General features: G+C 43.1%; 1 protein-coding gene across 1 annotated transcript; it reads left to right on the forward strand.

The window, feature by feature from the left end:
- The first annotated feature begins 5,706 nt into the window (after positions 1–5,706).
- LOC137372642 (guanine nucleotide-binding protein G(I)/G(S)/G(O) subunit gamma-5-like) lies at positions 5,707–21,509 on the forward strand. Its single transcript, XM_068036615.1, has 3 exons — positions 5,707–5,886; positions 18,747–18,898; positions 21,030–21,509. Exons 1-2 carry the CDS (start codon positions 5,806–5,808, stop codon positions 18,870–18,872), a joined length of 207 nt encoding a protein of 68 aa, XP_067892716.1. The 5' UTR covers positions 5,707–5,805; the 3' UTR covers positions 18,873–18,898; positions 21,030–21,509.
- The last annotated feature ends 1,400 nt before the right edge of the window (positions 21,510–22,909 follow it).

Here is a 22,909-nt window from a genome sequence, read left to right on the forward strand (position 1 = left end):
GGATGTTGTTTGTGTTCCTGCAGTGAATGGTCAGTGGATGTTGTTTGTGTTCCAGCAGTGAATGGTCAGTGGATGTAGTTTGTGTTCCTGCAGTAAATGATCAGTTGGCTGTAGTTTGTGTTCCAGCAGTGAAAGGTCAGTGGATGTAGTTTGTGTTCCAGCAGTGAATGGTCAGTGGCTGTAGTTTGTGTTCCTGCAGTGAATGGTCAGTGGATGTTGTTTATGTTTCTGCAGTGAATGGTCAGTGGATGTAGTTTGTGTTCCTGCAGTGAATGGTCAGTGGATGTTGTTTGTGTTTCTGCAGTGAATGGTCAGTGGATGTAGTTTGTGTTCTTGCAGTGAATGGTCAGTTGGTTGTAGTTTCTGTTCCTGCAGTGAATGGTCAGTTGGCTGCAATTTATGTTCCTGCAATGAATGGTCAGTTGGTTGCAGTTTTTCTCTCTGCAATGAATGGTCAGTTGGTTGCAGTTTTTCTCTCTGCAATGAATGGTCAGTTGGCTGTAGTATGTGTTCTCTCAATGAATGGTCAGTTGGCTCGAATCTGTGTTCCTGCAGCGAATGGTCAGTTGGCTGTAGTTTATGTCCCTGCAGTGAACAGTCAGTTAGCTGCAGTTTGTGTTTTCTCAATGAATGGTCAGTTGGCTGTAATTTGTGTTCCTGTAGTGAATGATCAGTTGGCTGTGTTCTCTCAATGAATGGTCAGTTGGCTGTAGTTTGTGGTCCTGCAGTGAATGGTCAGTTGGCTGTAATTTGTGTTCCTGTAGTGAATGGTCCGTGGATGTAGTTTGTGTTCCTGCAGTGAACGGTTAGTTGGCTGTAGTTTGTCTTTCTGCAATGAATGGTCAGTTGGTTGTAGTTTGTGTTCCTGCAGTGAATGGTCAGTTGGCTGTAGTTTGTGGTCCTGCAGTGATTGGTCAGTTGGCTGTAATTTGTGTTCCTGTAGTGAATGGTCAGTTGGCTGTAGTTTGTCTTCCTGCAATGAATGGTCAGTTGGCTGTAGTTTGTCTTCCTGCAATGAATGGTCAGTTGGCTGTAGTTTGTCTTCCTGCAATGAATGGTCAGTTGGCTGTAGTTTGTCTTCCTGCAATGAATGGTCAGTTGGCTGTAGTTTGTCTTCCTGCAGTGAATGGTCAGTTGGCTGCAGTTTGTGTTCTTGCAATGAATGGTCAGTTGGCTGCAGTTAGTGTTCCCTATGAATGGTCAGTTGTCTGTAGTTTGTCTTCCTGCAATGAATGGTCAGTTGGTTGTAGTTTGTGTTCCTGCAGTGAATGGTCAGTTGGCTGTAGTTTGTGTTCCTGCAGTGAATGGTCAGTTAGCTGCAGTTTGTGTTTTCTCAATGACTGTAGTTTGTCTTCCTGCAATGAATGGTCAGTTGGATGTAGTTTGTGTTCCTGCAATGAATGGTCAGTTGGTTGTAGTTTGTGTTCCTGCAGTGAATGGTCAGTTGGCTGTAGTTTGTGTTCTTGCAGTGAATGGTCAGTTGGCTGCAGTTAGTGTTCCCTAAGAATGGTCTTTTGTCTGTAGTGTGTCTTCCTGCAATGAATGGTCAGTTGGTTGTAGTTTGTGTTCCTGCAGTGAATGGTCAGTTGTCTGTAGTTTGTCTTCCTGCAATGAATGGTCAGTTGGCTGCAGTTAGTGTTCCCTAAGAATGGTCAGTTGTCTGTAGTTTGTCTTCCTGCAATGAATGGTCAGTTGGTTGTAGTTTGTGTTCCTGCAGTGAATGGTCAGTTGGCTGTAGTTTGTGTTCCTGCAGTGAATGGTCAGTTAGCTGCAGTTTGTGTTTTCTCAATGACTGTAGTTTGTCTTCCTGCAATGAATGGTCAGTTGGATGTAGTTTGTGTTCCTGCAGTGAATGGTCAGTTGTCTGTAGTTTGTCTTCCTGCAATGAATGGTCAGTTGGTTGTAGTTTGTGTTCCTGCAGTGAATGGTCAGTTGGCTGTAGTTTGTGTTCTTGCAGTGAATGGTCAGTTGGCTGCAGTTAGTGTTCCCTAAGAATGGTCAGTTGTCTGCAGTTTGTCTTCCTGCAATGAATGGTCAGTTGTCTGTAGTTTGTCTTCCTGCAATGAATGGTCAGTTGGTTGTAGTTTGTGTTCCTGCAGTGAATGGTCAGTTGGATGTAGTTTGTGTTCTTGCAGTGAATGGTCAGTTGGCTGTAGTTTGTCTTCCTGCAATGAATGGTCAGTTGGTTGTAGTTAATGTTCCCTATGAATGGTCAGTTGTCTGTAGTTTGTCTTCCTGCAATGAATGGTCAGTTGGCTGCAGTTAGTGTTCCCTATGAATGGTCAGTTGGCTGTAGTTTGTCTTCCTGCAATGAATGGTCAGTTGTCTGTAGTTTGTCTTCCTGCAATGAATGGTCAGTTGGTTGTAGTTTGTGTTCCTGCAGTGAATGGTCAGTTGTCTGTAGTTTGTCTTCCTGCAATGAATGGTCAGTTGGTTGTAGTTTGTGTTCCTGCAGTGAATGGTCAGTTGTCTGTAGTTTGTCTTCCTGCAATGAATGGTCAGTTGGCTGTAGTTTGTCTTCCTGCAATGAATGGTCAGTTGGTTGTAGTTAATGTTCCCTATGAATGGTCAGTTGTCTGTAGTTTGTCTTCCTGCAATGAATGGTCAGTTGGCTGTAATTTGTGTTCCTGCAGTGAATGATCAGTTGGCTGTAGTTTATGTCCCTGCAGTGAACGGTCAGTTAGCTGCAGTTTGTGTTTTCTCAATGACTGTAGTTTGTCTTCCTGCAGTGAATGATCAGTTGGCTGCAGTTAGTGTTCCCTATGAATGGTCAGTTGGCTGTAGTTAGTGTTCCTGCAGTGAATGGTCAGTTGGCTGTAGTTTGTGTTCCTGCAGTGAATGATCAGTTGGCAGTAGTTTATGTCCCTGCAGTGAACGGTCAGTCAGCTGCAGTTTGTGTTTTCTCAATGACTGTAGTTTGTCTTCCTGCAATGAATGGTCAGTTGGCTGCAGTTAGTGTTCCCTATGAATGGTCAGTTGACTGTAGTTTGTGTTCCTGCAGCGAATGGTCAGTTGGCTGTAGTTTGTGTTCCTGCAGCGGATGGTCAATTGGCTGCAGTTAGTGTTCCCTATGAATGGTCAGTTGGCTGTAGTTTGTGTTCCTGCAGCGGATGGTCAGTTGGCTGTAGTTTGTGTTCCTGCAGCGGATGGTCAGTTGGCTGTAGTTTGTGTTCCTGCAGTGAATAGTCAGTTGATGTAGTTTGTGTTCCTGCAGTGAATGGTCAGTTGGCTGTAGTTTGTGTTCCTGCAGCGGATGGTCAGTTGGCTGTAGTTTGTGTTCCTGCAGTGAATAGTCAGTTGATGTAGTTTGTGTTCCTGCAGTGAATGGTCAGTTGGCTGTAGTTTGTGTTCCTGCAGTGAATAGTCAGTTGGCTGTAGTTTGTGTTCCTGCAGTGAATGGTCAGTTAGCTGCAGTTTGTGTTTTCTCAATGACTGTAGTTTGTCTTCCTGCAATGAATGGTCAGTTGGATGTAGTTTGTGTTCCTGCAGTGAATGGTCAGTTGTCTGTAGTTTGTCTTCCTGCAATGAATGGTCAGTTGGTTGTAGTTTGTGTTCCTGCAGTGAATGGTCAGTTGGCTGTAGTTTGTGTTCTTGCAGTGAATGGTCAGTTGGCTGCAGTTAGTGTTCCCTAAGAATGGTCAGTTGTCTGCAGTTTGTCTTCCTGCAATGAATGGTCAGTTGTCTGTAGTTTGTCTTCCTGCAATGAATGGTCAGTTGGTTGTAGTTTGTGTTCCTGCAGTGAATGGTCAGTTGGATGTAGTTTGTGTTCTTGCAGTGAATGGTCAGTTGGCTGTAGTTTGTCTTCCTGCAATGAATGGTCAGTTGGTTGTAGTTAATGTTCCCTATGAATGGTCAGTTGTCTGTAGTTTGTCTTCCTGCAATGAATGGTCAGTTGGCTGCAGTTAGTGTTCCCTATGAATGGTCAGTTGGCTGTAGTTTGTCTTCCTGCAATGAATGGTCAGTTGTCTGTAGTTTGTCTTCCTGCAATGAATGGTCAGTTGGTTGTAGTTTGTGTTCCTGCAGTGAATGGTCAGTTGTCTGTAGTTTGTCTTCCTGCAATGAATGGTCAGTTGGTTGTAGTTTGTGTTCCTGCAGTGAATGGTCAGTTGTCTGTAGTTTGTCTTCCTGCAATGAATGGTCAGTTGGCTGTAGTTAGTGTTCCTGCAGTGAATGGTCAGTTGTCTGTAGTTTGTCTTCCTGCAATGAATGGTCAGTTGGTTGTAGTTAATGTTCCCTATGAATGGTCAGTTGTCTGTAGTTTGTCTTCCTGCAATGAATGGTCAGTTGGCTGCAGTTAGTGTTCCCTATGAATGGTCAGTTGGCTGTAGTTTGTCTTCCTGCAATGAATGGTCAGTTGGTTGTAGTTTGTGTTCCTGCAGTGAATGGTCAGTTGTCTGTAGTTTGTCTTCCTGCAATGAATGGTCAGTTGGCTGTAATTTGTGTTCCTGCAGTGAATGATCAGTTGGCTGTAGTTTATGTCCCTGCAGTGAACGGTCAGTTAGCTGCAGTTTGTGTTTTCTCAATGACTGTAGTTTGTCTTCCTGCAGTGAATGATCAGTTGGCTGCAGTTAGTGTTCCCTATGAATGGTCAGTTGGCTGTAGTTAGTGTTCCTGCAGTGAATGGTCAGTTGGCTGTAGTTTGTGTTCCTGCAGTGAATGATCAGTTGGCAGTAGTTTATGTCCCTGCAGTGAACGGTCAGTCAGCTGCAGTTTGTGTTTTCTCAATGACTGTAGTTTGTCTTCCTGCAATGAATGGTCAGTTGGCTGCAGTTAGTGTTCCCTATGAATGGTCAGTTGACTGTAGTTTGTGTTCCTGCAGCGAATGGTCAGTTGGCTGTAGTTTGTGTTCCTGCAGCGGATGGTCAATTGGCTGCAGTTAGTGTTCCCTATGAATGGTCAGTTGGCTGTAGTTTGTGTTCCTGCAGCGGATGGTCAGTTGGCTGTAGTTTGTGTTCCTGCAGCGGATGGTCAGTTGGCTGTAGTTTGTGTTCCTGCAGTGAATAGTCAGTTGATGTAGTTTGTGTTCCTGCAGTGAATGGTCAGTTGGCTGTAGTTTGTGTTCCTGCAGCGGATGGTCAGTTGGCTGTAGTTTGTGTTCCTGCAGTGAATAGTCAGTTGATGTAGTTTGTGTTCCTGCAGTGAATGGTCAGTTGGCTGTAGTTTGTGTTCCTGCAGCGGATGGTCAGTTGGCTGTAGTTTGTGTTCCTGCAGCGGATGGTCAGTTGGCTGTAGTTTGTGTTCCTGCAGCGGATGGTCAGTTGGCTGTAGTTTGTGTTCCTGCAGCGGATGGTCAGTTGGCTGTAGTTTGTGTTCCTGCAGCGGATGGTCAGTTGGCTGTAGTTTGTGTTCCTGCAGCGGATGGTCAGTTGGCTGTAATTTGTGTTCCTGCAGCGGATGGTCAGTTGGCTGTAATTTGTGTTCCTGCAGCGGATGGTCAGTTGGCTGTAATTTGTGTTCCTGCAGCGGATGGTCAGTTGGCTGTAATTTGTGTTCCTGCAGCGGATGGTCAGTTGGCTGTAGTTTGTGTTCCTGCAGCGGATGGTCAGTTGGCTGTAATTTGTGTTCCTGCAGCGGATGGTCAGTTGGCTGTAATTTGTGTTCCTGCAGCGGATGGTCAGCCGTTTCTTGCTGCTTCTCCTGTTGTGAACGGTGGGAGGCGCAGCAGCAGCGTCTGAGAAAGCGAAAGAAAAGAGAAACCGGAAAAAGGCTGAGCGCAGTGTCACAATCTGACTGAGTCCCACGCAGGCAAACAGAGGGAGAAGGCAGCTTCCTGCAGCTAGATTTCCTTCGGAGCAAGAGGCAGAAATGTCGGCCAGCGCCAACCTCAGCACCACCAAGAAGATGGTGGAGCAGCTCCGCTGTGAGTTGGACATTAAGAGGCTGAAGGTGAGTGCGGGATGGTGCAGTGTTCGCGGAGCCCAGCCCAGTCTCAGCGAGCAGGGCGTGGGCTGCAGACACCTTACAACGCCATTCCTCTGATACACAAATTGGCAACGTATAGAAAGCAGTAATCAAGGATGGGAATTCCTGACCTCCTGCATCATTGAATGGTACACAATAAAAGGAGGCCATTCAGCCCATCGTGCCTGTACTGTCTCTTTGAAATAGCTATCCAATTAGTCCCACACCCCTGCCCCATGGACCTCCAATGCCCTCCCCCTTCAAATATTTATCCAATTCCCTTTGGAAAGTTACTATTGAATCTGCTCCCTCCAGATTGCCCCGAAATGTAACTAACCTCCGAAGGTGGGTTTACTCACTGCCCCTGTGTGTTTTGGGCCAGTTTTATTTCCATTTAACACTCATTGTTATCTCCACTCTGGGGATAGTTAATCATTTCACAAAACCCCTTTGTTTTATTTTCTCCTATCCCTTTCGGTCAGGATATTTACTCGGGTGTTTGCCTGAAATGTAGACATTTCAACTCCCACGGGGCCTGAGTTTTTTTTCTGATTTAAATGACCTGCCTTTTCACAATTCACTTAAAAATTAGCACGTACATGCATCTTGCTATGTGTAAATGTGTTTCTGATGTGTCTCCCATCCTAACATGCAGCTTTTGCCCCCATGTCAACAGCTCTGCATTTATTTCCAGTGTCTTTTATTTAAGTTTAGAAGTTATTTGAAAGGGATTTAGACAGTGGCGCAGTGGTTAGCACCGCAGCCTCACAGCTCCAGCGACCTGGGTTCAGTTCTGGGTACTGCCTGTGCGGACTGCGTGGGTTTCCGCTGGGTGCTCCGGTTTCCTCCCACCTCCAAAAGACTTGCAGGTTGATAGGTAAATTGGCCATTGTAAATTGCCCCTAGTGTAGGTAAGTGGTAGGAGAATGGTGGGAATGTGGTAGAGAATATGGGATTAATGTAGGATTAGTATAAATGGGTGGTTGTTGGTCGGCACAGACTCGGTTTCAGTGCTGCATCTCTAAATAAATAATAAATAAAGATTCCACAATAGCATCTGTTAAGGGTATTTTTCATCCCATTGAGTCATGCCTTAATTTACATAAAATGTAAACAAATATTCAAACACACTTCTCTTTCCCTTTATTTTGAAGAAAGATAGAAGTTAGTTATAAGATGAACACTTCCTCGAATTGGAGCAAATGCTGTAAACTTCGTGTCATTGTTATGAGGAAGCAGAATTTCAGCCACCTTCCAGTTAATAACGCATTAAATTACAAATCAGACAGAAGATCAAATTAAACCTCATTGCGAGGTGTGAACTAAGTGCCACTGATTGTTCTGAAGCTTCGTGTTTTTGCCTGATCCTGCCGGGTTTTTATTTTGCTATTTTGTTCAGTGTTTCAATTTCTGTAATTGGCACATTTACTCCTAGGCCAAGGCAAAAATGTTGCCTCACATACAGTCCGCATCCCAGGAAGCTGACAGAAGCCTGTAGGATTCTTATTGACTGTTGAGTTGTGTAAAACCTATGTTCTGCAGAAGTCCTAATGGAATGATTGTACCTTTTAGTTGTTTTAAGTATTGCTGGGTATCTGTGTAATTCAAAGATTTGTAAATAAATCGCACGAGCTTTAGCTTAAACAGTACAATTGGAAGTCATGGTGTTCTTTGCACGTCAGGGTGAGCAGCCTGCACTAATTCCAGTACAATTAATAATTGTGTGAGATACACGTACAAAGTTGTAAATTTCACAATTTGGGAGGGGAAACTAAAATTTGCTGCAATGCAGTGTGTTGAGGAGAGAGTCCGATTGCAACATTTATTCTATAAGTATGCTTTGGGCTCCTTTAGTATCACAGCTTACGCTGTCTGAGCCCTTTACTCTCAACACCACCAGTTGTGTCACCTTGGTCTGATAAGTGTTCCTTCTTAATAATTTAAGATATAAACTTAATTTGTAAATTGCTCTTGTTCAAAGACAATCCTTTTGGCCACCGAAGCAATGTTTGTTCAGAATATTGATAGTTCCCTAGTTTTTAGAAACTTGCCTAGTGTGGCCAAATTCATCATGATGGCCAAAAATGTTATTAACGCATGGATTGGATTCTGCATAGGGTAATGGAGGGGAAAAAAAGGACAGCTTCAATGTAGGAAGCATCACACACAGATTCTGGCGGGATTAAGGAAAAATATGAATGAAAGGAAGCTAGGATCAGACAGCAAGCTGTCGTGCAAGTTTTATTTTTATTCGTTTTTTTTTGTGGGATGTGGGTGGCGCTGGCATTTATTGCCCATCTCTAATTGCCTACTGAGTGTCTTGCTAGGCCATTTCCGAGGGCATTTTTTAAAGAGTTCAGCCACATTGCTGTGGGTCTGGAGTCACATGTAGGCCAGGCCAGGTAAGGATGGCAGATTTCATTCCTTAGATCAGAATTGGTTTCATGGCTCATTACACTAGCGTTTTTTTTTAATTTCCAGATTTATTAATTGAATTCAAATTTTACCATCTGCCATGGTGGGATTCGAACTCATGTCTGCAGAGCGTTAGCCTGGGCTTTTACTAGTCCAGTGACAGTACCACTGCCTGCCCCCAGTTAGCAGTAGTGAGCTTTGAGAAGATTTTTAAATGTGGAGGAGGAATGGTTTAGGAAAGGAGCTCCAGAGAGTAAGGACTGAGATATAAGTTGTGGTCAAACAAAAGCAAAATACTGCAGATGCTGGAAATCTGAAATAAAAACAAGAAATCCTGGAAATACTCAGCAGGTCTGGCAGCATCGGTGGAGAGAGAAGCAGAGTTAACATTTCAGGTCAGTGACCCTTCATCAGAACTGGCAGAGCCAGAAATGTAATAGGTTTTAAGCAAGTAAAGCGGGGGTGGGGCAAGAGATAACAAATGAGAAGGTGTTGATAGGGCAAGATCACAAAGAAGAACTGACCAGAAGATCATGGAGCGGTATGTTAATGGTGTGGTGACAGACAAAGCGTTAGTACAGAGAGGGTGTTAATTGACAGAAAAATGAACAAACATGAAAAAAACAGTGGGTTGGCACAGTGGAAACAAACTAAACAAACTAAAATAAAATAAATAAAAAAGAAAAAATAACTCAAAATAAAAAGGGGGGCCCGTCATGCTCTGAAATAATTGAACTCAATGTTCAGTCCAGCGTGCCTAATCGGTAAATGAGATGCTGTTCCTCGAGCTTGCATTGATGTTCACTGGAACACTGCAGCAATCCCAGGATAGAGATGTGGGCATGAGAGCAGGGGGGAGTGTTGAAATGGCAAGCAACTGGAAGCTCGGGGTCATGCTTACCTCCTGTCTCTTCACTATCCAAGGCCCCAAACACTCCTTTCAGGTGAAGCAGCGATTTACTTGTACTTCTTTCAATGTAGTATACTGTATTCGCTGCTCACAATGTGGTCTCCTCTACACTGGGGAGACCAAACGCAGACTGGGTGACCACTTTGCGGTATACCTCCGCTCAGACCGAAAGCATGACCCTGAGCTTCCGGTTGCTGGCCATTTCAGCACTCCCCTGCTTTCATGCTCACATCTCTGTCCTGGGATTGCTGCAGTGTTCCAGTAAACATCAACGCAAGCTCGAGCAACAGCATCTTATTTATCGATTAGGCACGCTACAGCCTGCCGGACCGAACATTGAGTTCAATCATTTCAGAGCATGACAGGCCCCCCTTTTTATTTTTATTTTTTGTTATTTTTTCTTTTTTATTTATTTATTTTAGTTTGTTTCTACTGTGCCTACCCACTGTTTTTTCCATTTTTCTGTCAATTAACACCCTCTCTGTACTAATGCTTTGTCTTTCAGCACACCATTAATATACTGTTTGTCTTTGCTCCATGACCTTCTGGTCAGTTACTCTCTGTGACCCTCTGTCCTATCAACACCTTGCCTTTTGTTATCTCTTGCCCCATCCCCACTTCATTTGCTTAAAACCTATTACATTTCTAATATTTGCCAGTTCTGGGCACTGACCTGAAATGTTAACTCTGCTTCTCTCTCCACAGATGCTGCCAGACATGCTGAGTATTTCCAGCACTTTCTGTTTTTATTTAATATTATAAAAGTTGTGGTTGTTGTTGAAGGCTCCCCCAACAATGATGTGCTGAAGGCTGATGGGAATGCATACAAAGTCAGATGTAGGAGGGGTACATGAGTGTCGGGGGGAGGAGTGGGCAAATCTGTGGAGAGATTCATTTCAGAACCTATGGAATCATTCAACAAACGTTTGGTTGCTGTGATGATGGTGTTAAGGTCGTTCTGATTGGATGGCTGGAAAGACTTTCCTCATCTGTGTATTGTACTTTTTTTGACTGCAAATGTACTAATCATTTACAAGCTAGTTATCTATTTGATGATTCATCCTATTAAGCCAGCTGTCATATATTAATCCTCTCAGTACAGAGTGTCTGTTTCCACTCAGCTGTGGGGAGTGAAAACTTGTACAGCCACAACTTCTATTTATATAACACCTTTAACAAAATAAAGCGTCCCAAGGCACTTCACAGGAGTGTTGTCAAACAGAATTTGACATGGAGTCGCATAAGGAGATATTAGGGCGGCACAGTGGCGCAGTGGTTAGCGGCGCAGTGGTTAGCACCGCAGCCTCACAGCTCCAGGGACCCAGGTTCGATTCCGGGTACTGCCTGTGTGGAGTTTGCAAGTTCTCCCTGTGTCTGCGTGGGTTTTCTCCGGGTGCTCTGGTTTCCTCCCACAAGCCAAAGGACTTGCAGGTTGATAGGTAAATTGGCCATTATAAATTGTCACTAGTATAGGTAGGTGGTAGGGAAATATAGGAACAGGTGGGGATGTTTGGTGGGAATATGGGATTAGTGTAGGATTAGTATAAATGGGTGGTTGATGTTCGGCACAGACTCGGTGGGCCGAAGGGCCTGTTTCAGTGCTGTATCTCTAAAAAAAAAATGACCAAAAGCTAGGTCAAAGAGGTAGGTTTTAAGGAGCACCTAAAGGGGGGAGAGGCTTAGGGAGGGAATTTCAGAGTTTAGAGCCTTGGTAGCTGAGGGCATAGCCACCAATGGTGGAGCAATTAAAATTTGGGATGCACAAGAATCCAGAATTGGTGCAGGAAATATTTTGGATGGTTGTGGGGCTGGAGGAGATTACCGAGATAGGGAGGGGTGAGGCAGTTTAGTGATTTGAAAATGAGAATTTTAAAGTCGAGGTGTTGCTTGGTCAGGAGCCAACATAGGTTAACGAGCACAAAGGGGATGGATGAACGGGACTTGGGGCAAGTTAGGACAGGGGCAGCAGAGTTTTGGATGACCTCAGGTTTATGGAGGGTAGAATGTGGGAGAGCAGCCAGGAGTGTGTTGGAATAGTCAAGTCTAGAGGTAACAAAGGTATGGGTGAGGGTTTCAGCCGCAGTTGAGCTGAGGCAGGGACGGAGTCAGGCAGTGTTATGGGGGTGGAAATAGACAGTCTTAGTGATGGCGCAGATATAACACCAAGGTTACTTACAGTCTGGTTCCGCCTCAGACAGTTGCCAGGGAGAGGGATGGAGTCGGTAACTAGGAAACGGAGTTTGTGGTGGGAAACAAAGACAATAGCTTTGGTCTTTCCAGTGTTCAGTTGGAGGACTTTTCTGCTCATTGCGTACAGTGTGTTGGACAAGCAGTCTGTAACAATTTAGTGACTGTGGGAGGCCTCAAGAGAGCTGGAGGTGAGGTAGAGCTGGGTGTCGTCAGTGTATATGTGTCTTTGGATGATGTCGCTGAGGGGCAGCAGGATAGATCCTTGGGGGACACCAGAGGTTATGGTGTGGGAGGAGAAGCCATTGCAGTGACTCTCTGACTGCAATTAGATAGATAAGAATGGAACCAGGCATGTGCAGTCCTTCCCAGTTGTTCCAGTACAGAGTGACCCTGACAGTATTAACCAACTGTAATAGGAACCGTAACTGGTGTGGCTTTCAATCTGATCTATTAATGCTGAAGTGCTGTAAACATGGTCCTTGGTTGCAGTCCTCAGTCCCTGTTGTGTGAGGCAACAAACGCAGCCTCGCGGTAGCTTGACCTTGCTGCTTTCTGACAGCTGCTTTCAGAACTGACTCTAAATTGGTGTCTGAGGATTTTTGCCAGTTACGTCAGGTTCTAATGTAAACTGGGTGTTTATGTTCCATACAGATACCTTGCTTAAATAAATTTTGGAATAGCATAAATTATGGCAACAGTAAAACCTGTAACTTTGGTCCATAAAACAACAATTGAAATAATGGTCAAAAGGGCAGCTCAGGGGTTCACGCTGCATTAATGGACACAAACGGGATGTCTTCTGTTCCACCCTTCTTCAAACTTTAGGATTAAGAAGAGTTCTTTCAGAAATGTCTCACCTTCGTTTCTGTGAAGTCTCATTTATGGGGATTTAGATTATATTAAACTTCTGTTCTTTCTAGGCTCCAGGTACCTGCTCTGACATTCTCATTCATCTCCCGACATTCTCAGTATCGTTTGGTGTAGGACTTGGCAAACCGTTTCTTGCTCCATAACTCTTTTCCCCAGGAATTCGGGAAAGACCCCTTTCCTTCCTGAAATGATCTTCATGGTTTTAAAGCACAAGCTTGCCATCATCTAGTCATTAATCCCTAATCCAATTTGTATTCTTTTCTTTGCTGCTTTCTGGTTTTGTAGTGTCTTTGGGTCTGGCTATTTACTTCGGTTTCTCAGAACTAATTTGCTTCTCTCCCTTTGATTTGTAGAGCAATTTACCACCGCTTTCACTATTCTTTGATTTTTCTTTCATTGTACTGCGACGTAGAGCTCACACCATGCAATGAGAATGCAGGTACCAGTACTTCTGCTGTAAATCTGTAGCTAATTCAGTACAGCAATGCAAGAACAGGATTATTGTCACCAAAGCTCCTATTGTTCAGTACTTGTCTGCTTTGTTCCTGCAGCTAGGTATGACTTTATTATAACTGACCCTCAACTGCGATTTGTGAGTATTAATGATGTAAGTCGTTGAACCTGAGAAAAGTAAGTTCACTGTAATGAATGCACATGCCACTAAACATTTGGCTTTGAAGCAGCTTTGAAGTGTCTGCCAGGGCTCAGTTGATAATGCTCTTACCTGTGAGTCAGAAGGTTGTGGGTTCAAGTCCCACTCCAGAGGCTGGGGTATATAATCTAGGCAATACAGAGGGAGTACTGCATTGTTGATGGTGATGTCTTTTGGATGAGATGTTAAACCGAGGCCCTGTCTGCTCTTAGGGTGGACATAAACAACCTCATGGCAGGACTTTGAACAGCAGGACAGTTCTCCCTGATGTCCTAGCCAATACTTATCCCTCAACTAACACTCTGAACGGATGATCTGGCCATTTAGATCTTTGTTGTTTGTTAGATCTTTATTGTGCACAAATTGGTTGTTGCATTTTTCTACAACAGTGACTACATTTCAAAAGTACTTCATTGGCTATAAAACGCTTTAGGACATGCTGCCGTCACAAAAGGTGTCACAAATATTCCTCTCCCATTTCTGACCAGTCAAGATTTCTGTCAGAACCTTTTGAGTCACTCTTTATTTAGGCTAATATATCTAGCAGGGTAATAAAGGCAGAGACATTGGGTCAATTTCAAATACAACGATGGAGGACTAATGTACTAGTGGGATCTTTGATGATCTGAATAGCCTTTTTATACCCTGCCTGTTTTTTTGATATTGCTAATGGTCAGTTCTTCTCAATGTCCTGCCCCTATCCCCTTGAGCTGCGCATATGTCATTCTATATGCCCTTCCTCCCTGCATTGAAATCTGTACCTCTTACAGACTTTTACTTTAACTCATCTGCCCCAGAATCTTAAGTATGAAAATGCTTACTCTTCCTTATTCTCCTCATCTTCCTACAAACTTCAGGCCAAGTTTGGCACCAGTCAGTTGTGACTTCCTCCTTTACCTTACCTCTTCAAATGTGACAGTACCTACTTATGGACCTTGTCCCTTCACTTTGGTTTCTCAATAATAAAAAATGAACTGGCAGTGTTCCATTTCCTCTTCACTCTGAAATGCGGCATACCTGTCATTAAACAAACCTCCGTATCTCTGCCTGTGAATTCTAACTATCTTAGAAACTAGGAAGTGGAGCAGCTTTGTGAAGCTATGAATCACCTGTAAACCATGATTGCGATTGCTAACTATTTCACTGAAATTATAGTACCCTAACCTTGATGGAATTGGATAGAATGTTACAACACAGAAACAGGCCATTCAGCTCAATAGATTCATGCCAGTATTTATGCTCTACACAAGCCTCCTCCCACCTTTCCATCTCACCCAATCAACATAGCTTATTCATTTCCAGCTTCCCCTTGAAACATCTGTACTATTCAACTCAGTCACTCCCTCTGGCAGCCAGTTCCACATTCTCACCACTCTCTGGGTAAAGACGTTTCTTCTGAATTCTCTATTGGGTTTATTGGTGACTATCTTAAATTTATGACACCTATTTTTTATTTTTGAATTGAATGATAAAAGGATGTAGAAATGCTGGAGTACATCTCAGAAAGGTGGTTATTGCCAAATGTTCACCCACTACTGGCCAGTTCCACGAAGAACAGAGGGGGATCTGATAATGTAAACTGTGTACACTGTAATGATAGCTACTGCTTTTTCCTGAACTCTACATCAAATAGATAGTTTTAAAGTAGTAATGAAAGGGTGAAAGTACCCTACTGGGTGAGAGTTAATTTCAGTGATTTGAACAAGGATTTAGCACAGTTGGACTGAAACAAAGATTGGCCAAGAATACAGTAAATAAGCAATGGCAGGCCTTCAGGACAGAGATACTTCGGGTATAAACCCAGCATATTCCCAATAGGAGGATTAAATGGGGAATCCAAAACTAAAGTTCCCTGGATGACAAAAAAAAAAGAGGTTAAAATAAAATAGAAAAAGGAGTTTTATGTCAAATGAAGGTATAGAATACTCTAGAAAAACAGACAGAGTACAGAGTGTGTGCAGGGGAAATGGAGAGAGATTTCAGAATTCTGAGGTACAGAGGGATCTGGGTGTCCTGGTACATGAATCACAAAAGGTTGGAATGCAGATACAGCGAGTGATGAGGAAGGCAAATGGAATGTTGTTTATTGCAAGGGAAATGGAATATAAAAGTAGGAATGTTTTGCTACAGTTGTATAGGGTATCGGTGAGACCACATCTGGAGTACTGTGTACAGTTTTGGTCTCCTTATTTAAGAAAGTTGTATAAGACTTTGGTTCAGCCACATTTGGAATACTGCGTGCAGTTCTGGTCGCCACATTACCAAAAGGATGTAGATGCTTTGGAGAGGGTGCAGAGGAGGTTCACCAGGATGTTGCCTGGTATGGAGGGCGCTAGCTATGAAGAGAGGTTGAGTAGATTAGGATTATTTTCATTAGAAAGACGGAGGTTGAGGGGGGACCGAAGGGCCTGTTCCTATGCTGTAATTTTCTTTGTTCTTTGTTCAAAGGATGTAAATGTGTTAGAGGCAGTTCAGAGAAGGTTCACTGGACTGATTTCTGGGATGAAGGGGTTGAACAGGTTAGGTCTGCATCCATTGGAGTTTAGAAGAATGAGAGGTGATCTTATTGAAACACACACGATCCTGAGGGGACTTGACTAGGTGAATGCTGAAAGGACGTTTCCCCTTGTGGGACAGACTAGAGCTAGGGGACACAGTTTAAAAATAAGGAGTCGCCCATTTAAGACTGAGATGAGGAGAATTTTTTTTTCTCAGAGGGTTTTGGAACTCTCTTGCACAGAGCGTGGTGAAGGCAGAGTCATTGAATATTTTTAAGGCTGAGTTAGATAAATTCTTAACTAACAAGGGAGTCAAAGGCTATTGGGGGTAGGCGGGAAAGTGGGGTTGAGGCCCCAATCGGATCAGCCATGATCTTATATGGTGGAGCAGGCTCAAAGGGGCTGAATGGCCTACTCCTGCTCCTAATTCAAATGTTCGTATGATACAAGAACGGCAAGGAGAAAGTATGAAAATAGATTAGCAGGTAACATAAAAGTGAATATTTTACTAACACACAAAAAGTTAAGGAATCTTCTTGTGGAGGGTGAGGAACTGAATGAGTATTTTGCATCTGTCTTCACAAAAGACGAGGATGGAGTTAATGTCGTAGTAGGGGGGAGAGAGTAGAGATGTTGGCTAGAATAAACAGAGAAGTGCTAAATAGGTTGGCATCACTCAAAGTTGATAAGTCACTCTAGCCAGATGAAATGCGTCCTAAGTTGCTGAGGGAAGCAAGGATGAATGGCAGAAGCTCTGACCACAATTTTTCAGTCCTTCTTGAATATGGAAGTGGTGCCAGAGGACTGGAAGATTGCAAATGTTACATCCCTGTTCAATAAAAAAGGGAGAGAGAGAGAAACCTGATAATGGGCTAATGTGATCATTGTCACTCTCAAAATTAATGCTCATTTTGAGACGCACGGGCTCATGAGGGAAAGCCAGTTCAAAGTAAATTGTATCTGACTAACCTGATTGAGTTCTTTGATGGAAGTGAGAGAAAAGATTAAGATCTGAAACACACTGCCTGAAAGGGTGGCAGAAGCAGACTGCATTGGAAATTTCAAAAGACAATTGGTCATGTTAGTGAAGAGGATTAGCTTGCAGGATTATGGAGAACATGCTGGGGTGTTTGATGAAATTACACAGCTCTTTCAAAGAGCCAGCACGGGCAGGTGGGCTGAATGGTGGCCTCCTGTGCTATAAGATTCTACGATTCTATAATGGGGAGTTATTGAGGCCAGCTCTCATTAATGTTCTGTAAGACTTGGGTGAAAATCAGCCATTTTCTCACCCAACAGTTGGGACCAGCTTTCTTCTCCTTATTCCATTTAATGCTTTCCCCACACTCCTGCCCTCCCACCTCGTCAAAAAGAACCAGAATATCTGGCCCTGTACCTAACATCTCTGCTTGCAGGTATAAAATGTTCCATTTGTTCTTGTGCTAAATGTTAATAAATAGCTTCTTACCAGCCAGTTGCTGATCTCTTGGGTGACAGCCCAGATTACTTTGTTTGGCAACAATATATATTTGCCCAGTGAACACTTGCTTCCACAATCTTCCAGCTTGAAATTACGATGCTGATTTATTTTATCAATAGAATTAGTTTAGCTCTGCAGCCTTTAACTTACCTTTACAGAACAATTGGGAGGAGAAAGTGGAAAAGTCTTTCTCAGTCTCCGTAGAATCTGGAGTGCTCCTAAATCAGGCAGGGTAGAGAAAGAAGTTCTTACAAGATCCTCCAGTTTCCAGAATGACTGGGAAAGCTGAGCACATAGCCATTAGTTCTAGATCTGTACCGACACTGATGGTGAGTTATGCTGATAGGGCTAGATGGAAAGAGATGGGTGGGATGAGGCTCACGCATAAACACTGGCATGGACCAGTCTGGACGAATGGCCTGTCTTTGTGCTGTACATGCTGTGTAGAGTTAGCTTTTTAAAAAATTCTTTCTTGGGATGTGAGCATCACTGGCTAGGCCAGCATTTGTTGCCCATCCCTAATTGCCCTCGAGAAAGTGATGGTGAGTCACCTTCTTGAACCGCTGCAGTCCATCTGATGTGGATACACCCACAGTGCTGTTAGGGAGGGAGTTGCAGGTTTTTGACTCAGCGATAGTGAAGGAACGGCAATATGGTTAGTAAGGAGGACTTTGCAGGGTTGACTGGGCAGGGTGTGCCATTGTTATTTCCGGTGCCTAGGTCAATGCCGGGTGGTCCATCCAGTTTTGTTCCCTTTCAATTTTTCTGTAGCTGTTTGATACAACTGAGTGGCATGCTGGGCCATTTCAGAGGGTGGTTAAGGGTCAGCCATATTGCTGTGAATCTGAAGTCACGTGTAGGCAAGACCAGGTAAGGATAGAAGATTCCCTTCCCTAAAGGGCATTTGTGAACTAGTTGGATTTTTATGACAAGCTGGTAGTTTCAGGGTCACCACTACAGAGACTAGTTTTTTTTATTCCAGATTTATTAATTAATTGAATTTAAATTTCACCAGCTGCTGTGGTGGGATTTGAACTCAAGTTCCCGGAGCATTAGCCTGGGCCTCTGGATTACTTGTCCAATAACATTACCGCTACACCACCGTCCCCTGACGATTTTCCAAGTAGTTTAGTAAACCGGTGAATATTACATGCACTCTTTCTCTTGCCCATGATTGTAGTGATTCATCATGGTGAATAGGTAGACTTTGTTGATAATGGCACACGACATTTTCATCTTTCCACACTTCAATTAGTCAGAGAGTGTCATGAAATGGTGGAGGGTAAGGGAGTTTGGAGTTATGAATTGCAAGTATTACACAAGATGCATATTTGCACAATATTGAAGTATTTTGGCTCGAGTGATGCTCCCAAAGGCTCCCAGAAGTAATGTAACCGACGTGCAGTTTTTCCAGAAAGGTGAACAGAATTGTGGAATGCAATCCAACACGTTAAAAGTCCTGCATTCTGATATAGTAAAATCCCAATATGACTGATTTAAAGCCACCATAAACCAGTGACCTGCTGATCTTTGTACAAGTGTGCTCTCAGATGAGCAAGATCATGTATTTTTGTCCTTGACTTTTTTCCTTGAGTGGTGCTTTCTAGACAGATAGTAATCATGTTCCTATAATCATTTTTTTTTTATTACATCCAATAAAATTATATTAAAGTTCATGTGATTTGATGTCAAGTCCAACCATAATATTTGTCAAGAAATTGAATATTTTCAGCAAAGATGACTGCACTATGAAAGGTCAACAAATTAAATATAAATTTAATTCTTGTTTCTTCTCTTCCATGCACCCACCCCCCACCCAAAAAAAACCAGGTGTCTCAAGCAGCTACAGATCTGAAGCAGTTCTGCCTGCAGAATGCACAACAGGATCCTTTACTGATGGGAATACATCCAAATACTAATCCTTTCAGGCCAGCTAAACCCTGTTTGCTATTGTAACTGAAATGTGATTCTACTTTCTTTTGGTAAGTAAATCTGAAGTTTTCCAGAAACAACGAGGTGTTGAAAATGTTCCAGGTCTTTGAAATAAAAGTTTTATAGTGCTTTTAAATGCTGGTGTTTGGTTTCAAGATGGAGGCCCCATGTTCTGGATTATTTGATGTTCTATACTAGGGGCCAGTGTTTGCTGAAGTGGGGCATTGTTAATTAGACTTGCTCGTGCATGTTGAGCATTTAAGAAAAATTTCGGACCACTAAGTTTCTGGATGTACGAGTTTATAACAGGGTAGCAAGGGCAACAGAGCATCCGAGACTTCGGTGACCAATGGACCAACATGGTACCTCCTTAAACAACGAGACTAAAGGATTGAGAAATAAGCAGTGGATTGACTGAAAAGGAAGGTGTTGAGGGAGAAATGTTGGCGAAGACATTGAGGAAACTCCCTGTTCTTCTTTGGCATAGTATCGTGGGAGCTTTATGCCCAGCCAAGCAGCAAGATGGGCCTTTTTTAAAAAATTAATTCACAGGATATGGGCACTGCTGGCAAGATCAGGGTTTATTGCCCTTGAGAAGGTGGTGATGAGTCAACACCTTGAATGCAACTGAGTGGCTTGCTCAGCCATTTCAGTCAACAACATTGCTGTGGGTCCGATGCCAGATATAGGCCAAAGATTTCCTTCCCTAAAGGACATTAGTGAACCAGATGGACTTTTACAACAATCTAGTATCTTCATGGTCTCCATTACTGAAACGAGCTTTTTATTCCAGAGTTATTTAATGAATTGAATTTAAATTGCCCAGCTGCCATGATGGGATTTGAACCCATGTCTACGCATCATTAGTCCAGGCCTCTGAATTACTAATTACATTACCATGGTGCTGCTGAACTCCTGCAACATCTCATCTGAAAAAAGAGATGCTTCCAACTTTGCAAAACCCCCTCAGTAATGAAAGAGAGTTGTTCTACCGATCCATGGCTCATTTGGTGGAATAGCACTTCTGTCACTGATCGAACAAGAGTCCTTACTCTTTACGCACTAAGTAACTCCTGATGGGATGATACTGGATTATCCTTTTGACTATAGGATTGCATCAGTGGAGAATACTTGCAATAAGTGGGTGAGGGGTTGAGTTATTATAGTGGCATTATATTCTCTTTTAAGCGGGGGGTGAGGAGGGATGTGGGATGATGGGCTAACCTGCATGTCAACATTAACAGTAAGATGAGGCTGGGAGCAGGGGAATGGGAGTTTGTATGGCCAGCAGTCAAACGTAAATTTATTTTTATTCTGTCGTGGGTGTGGGCATCACTGACAAGACCAGCATTTGTTGCCCATCCCTAATTGCCCTTGAGAAGCTTGTGGTGAGCCGCCGCCTTGAACCGCTGCTGTCCATCTGGTGCTGGTACTCCCGTAGTGCTGTTAGGGAATTCCTGGATTTTGACCCAGCGACAGTGAAGAAACGGCGATCTAGTTCCAAGTCAGGATGGTGTGTGATGGAGGGGAACTTGCAGGTGGTGGTGTTCCCATGCATCTGTTACCTTTGTCCTTCGAGGTGGTAGAGGTCACAGGTTTGGAAGGTGCCGTCGAAAGAGCCATGGCAAGTTGCTGCAGTGCATCTTGTAGATGGTACACACTGCTGCCACTGTGTGTCAGTGGTGGAATGAGTGAATGTTTAAGTTGGTGGATGGGGTGCCAATCAAGTGGTCTGCTTTGTCATGGTTGGTGCCGAGCTTCTTGAGTGTTGTTGGAGCCGCACTCATCCAGGCAAGTGGAGAGTATTCCATCACACTCCTGACTTGTGCCTTGTGTGGACACGCTTTGGTGAGTCAGGAGATGGGTTACTCGCTGCAGAATTCCCAGCCTCTGACCTGCTCTTGTAGCCTATCCTCGATAAAATAAGAACTTCCAGGATTGTACTTTTTGTTGGGGGTGGGGTGGGAAGAGGTAGGGGTAAAATGTAACCTTGGTGAGAATGCAAAACTGGCATCAGCAGTTCAGCCATCTATTGTGCCTGATTTTACATTCTCTTGACTTGGTTGAATTTTACCCCTTTTGTGTCGGACATTGGCACTTGAGTTATCCCATTTTTGAGGAATTTTGTGGCCACTATTTATTGTCAATTAATCTTTGTTCCATGAACTTTTTCCCTTGTAGGTTTTCTAGGTCTTAAGTGGGAAATTCACCCTTGGTGCATGTTCTGAAAACAATGAAGATGTTTACACTAATCCTGATTCTCAGTGGCCTTTAAGCCAATGGACAAGCCATGTTGGATCTGTTTTTAAAAGCCTCTTCAAATCTGTGCCAACTTTCCTTACTTTCACTTTGTAAATTGCCTGTTATTTGATACTGATCTACATCTATCTCATTGAAGCAGTGAGGTGCTGTATGTACAATTTTAGTTGCTGTTTGTGCACAATCCTATTTCTAGAAAACTTTGTACACTGGTAGAGAAAAATTTCAATAAAGATCTGAAGTGATTTATGGATTTTATATAGTTAAACCCATTGTGAAATTATACTGTATATACTAATGTATAAGGTTGAACGCTTTGTATAACAGTACGAACCCCATTCCCAAAATATTCATGATTCTTGTAAAATGAGGTCCAACATTACAATGCTTCTTGCCACCTAAGTTTGTAACTTTTCTTTTGTCCTCTCTCTGTTTAGCCAGTACATTCTTGTTAGCTAGTGGAGGAATTCCATGTCAAGTCCCACTCCAGGATCTGAGCACAAAAATCAAGGCTCCAGCGCAGTACTGAGGGGGTGCTGCACTGTTGGAGGTGCCATCATTCGGGTGAGACGTTAAACCAAAGCCTTTTAAGGCGGATGTAAAAGATTCCATGCCACTATTATGAAGTAGAGCAGGGCAGTTATCCCCAATATTCTGGCCAATATATATCCCTCGATCAACATCTCAAAAACACATTACCCGGTCATTATCATGTTGCTGTTTGTGGGAGCTTGCTGTGTGCAAACTGACTGCCACATTTCCTACATTACAACAGTGACTACACAAGTACTTCATTGGCTGTAAAATGCTTTAAGTCGTTCGTTGGTCTTGAAAGGCGCTATATAAATGCAAGTCTTTCTGGGATGTCATATGTGAGGTGCTGATATTTTTTTAGCAGTTGTGATCTAGGAATGGTTCCTGAGATTCAGAGGAAATCTTACACAGTCTTGCTTGAGGTACTTCAGAGTGTATCAGAGTTATAGGGGTAATTACATATGACCTCACAAAAGTGGGTGAAGACTGTCTGCTGTCTATTGTCAGCATAAAATTTCCAGATCTTTGCAAAGGTCCACCAGATAGCTACTAGAAAATTAAATGTCACAGTATTATTGAAGGAAATAGCAGACTGGTTGAAAAGAGGGAGCAATTATTAATGGGAAGGGCTTAAATAAGCACTTGGTGAGAATTAGAGTTCCCTAGGGATCTGTCTTTGGTCCTTTATTGTTCATTATGTTCTCAAAGCTGGTAAAAGTAAATATTCGCATTAAATTTGCAGATATGAAAGAACAACATCGATAGGTTGCAAGCTGCATGAGGTGGATGGGCTAATAAATGGCACCTGTAATTTAATGCGGAGAAGTTATGTACACGGGGCAGGTAACTAAAAAGCGATGGATTTTTCATGTCTGTCTTCCCACTAAAAGTAAAAGAGCAGGAAAGGAACCAGTCAGTGGTTAGCTAGCTATAGGGAAAGCAGATAGGGTTGTGAATAGGGTTATGCTTTGATTGCATGAGCTTTTCGTACATTCTCACTTGAAAATAGTTTTGTTACCACATCTAACTATCGGTATCGAGACTGCAAAGAGGACACAAAAGTGGGCAAGAATTATATTTAAAATTAGCCCTAATAGGAGGAAAGGCTTGGAGAGTTTGAGATTTTCAATTTGAAGAAACGTCACTGCATACGATTGAGGTGAACGGATTGGAACAAGCAGTTTTGGGTACAGTATTGCAGTGAACTGTGTTGGATGATGTCTGTCCAGTACAGCATCATGATTGTCTTATAGATTTTCCCACAGTTT

The sequence above is a fragment of the Heterodontus francisci genome, chromosome 8, assembly GCF_036365525.1.
Source record: "Heterodontus francisci isolate sHetFra1 chromosome 8, sHetFra1.hap1, whole genome shotgun sequence".
NCBI classification, from domain to species: Eukaryota; Metazoa; Chordata; class Chondrichthyes; order Heterodontiformes; family Heterodontidae; genus Heterodontus; species Heterodontus francisci.

Excerpts from the sequence above, each read along its gene's own strand:
- LOC137372642 (XM_068036615.1), top strand. The coding sequence starts at position 5,806 with ATGTCGGCCAGCGCCAACCTCAGCACCACCAAGAAGATGGTGGAGCAG. Across the intron at positions 5,887-18,746 it reads TGGACATTAAGAGGCTGAAG|GTGTCTCAAGCAGCTACAGA; the intron begins GTGAGTGCGGGA and ends AAAAAAAACCAG.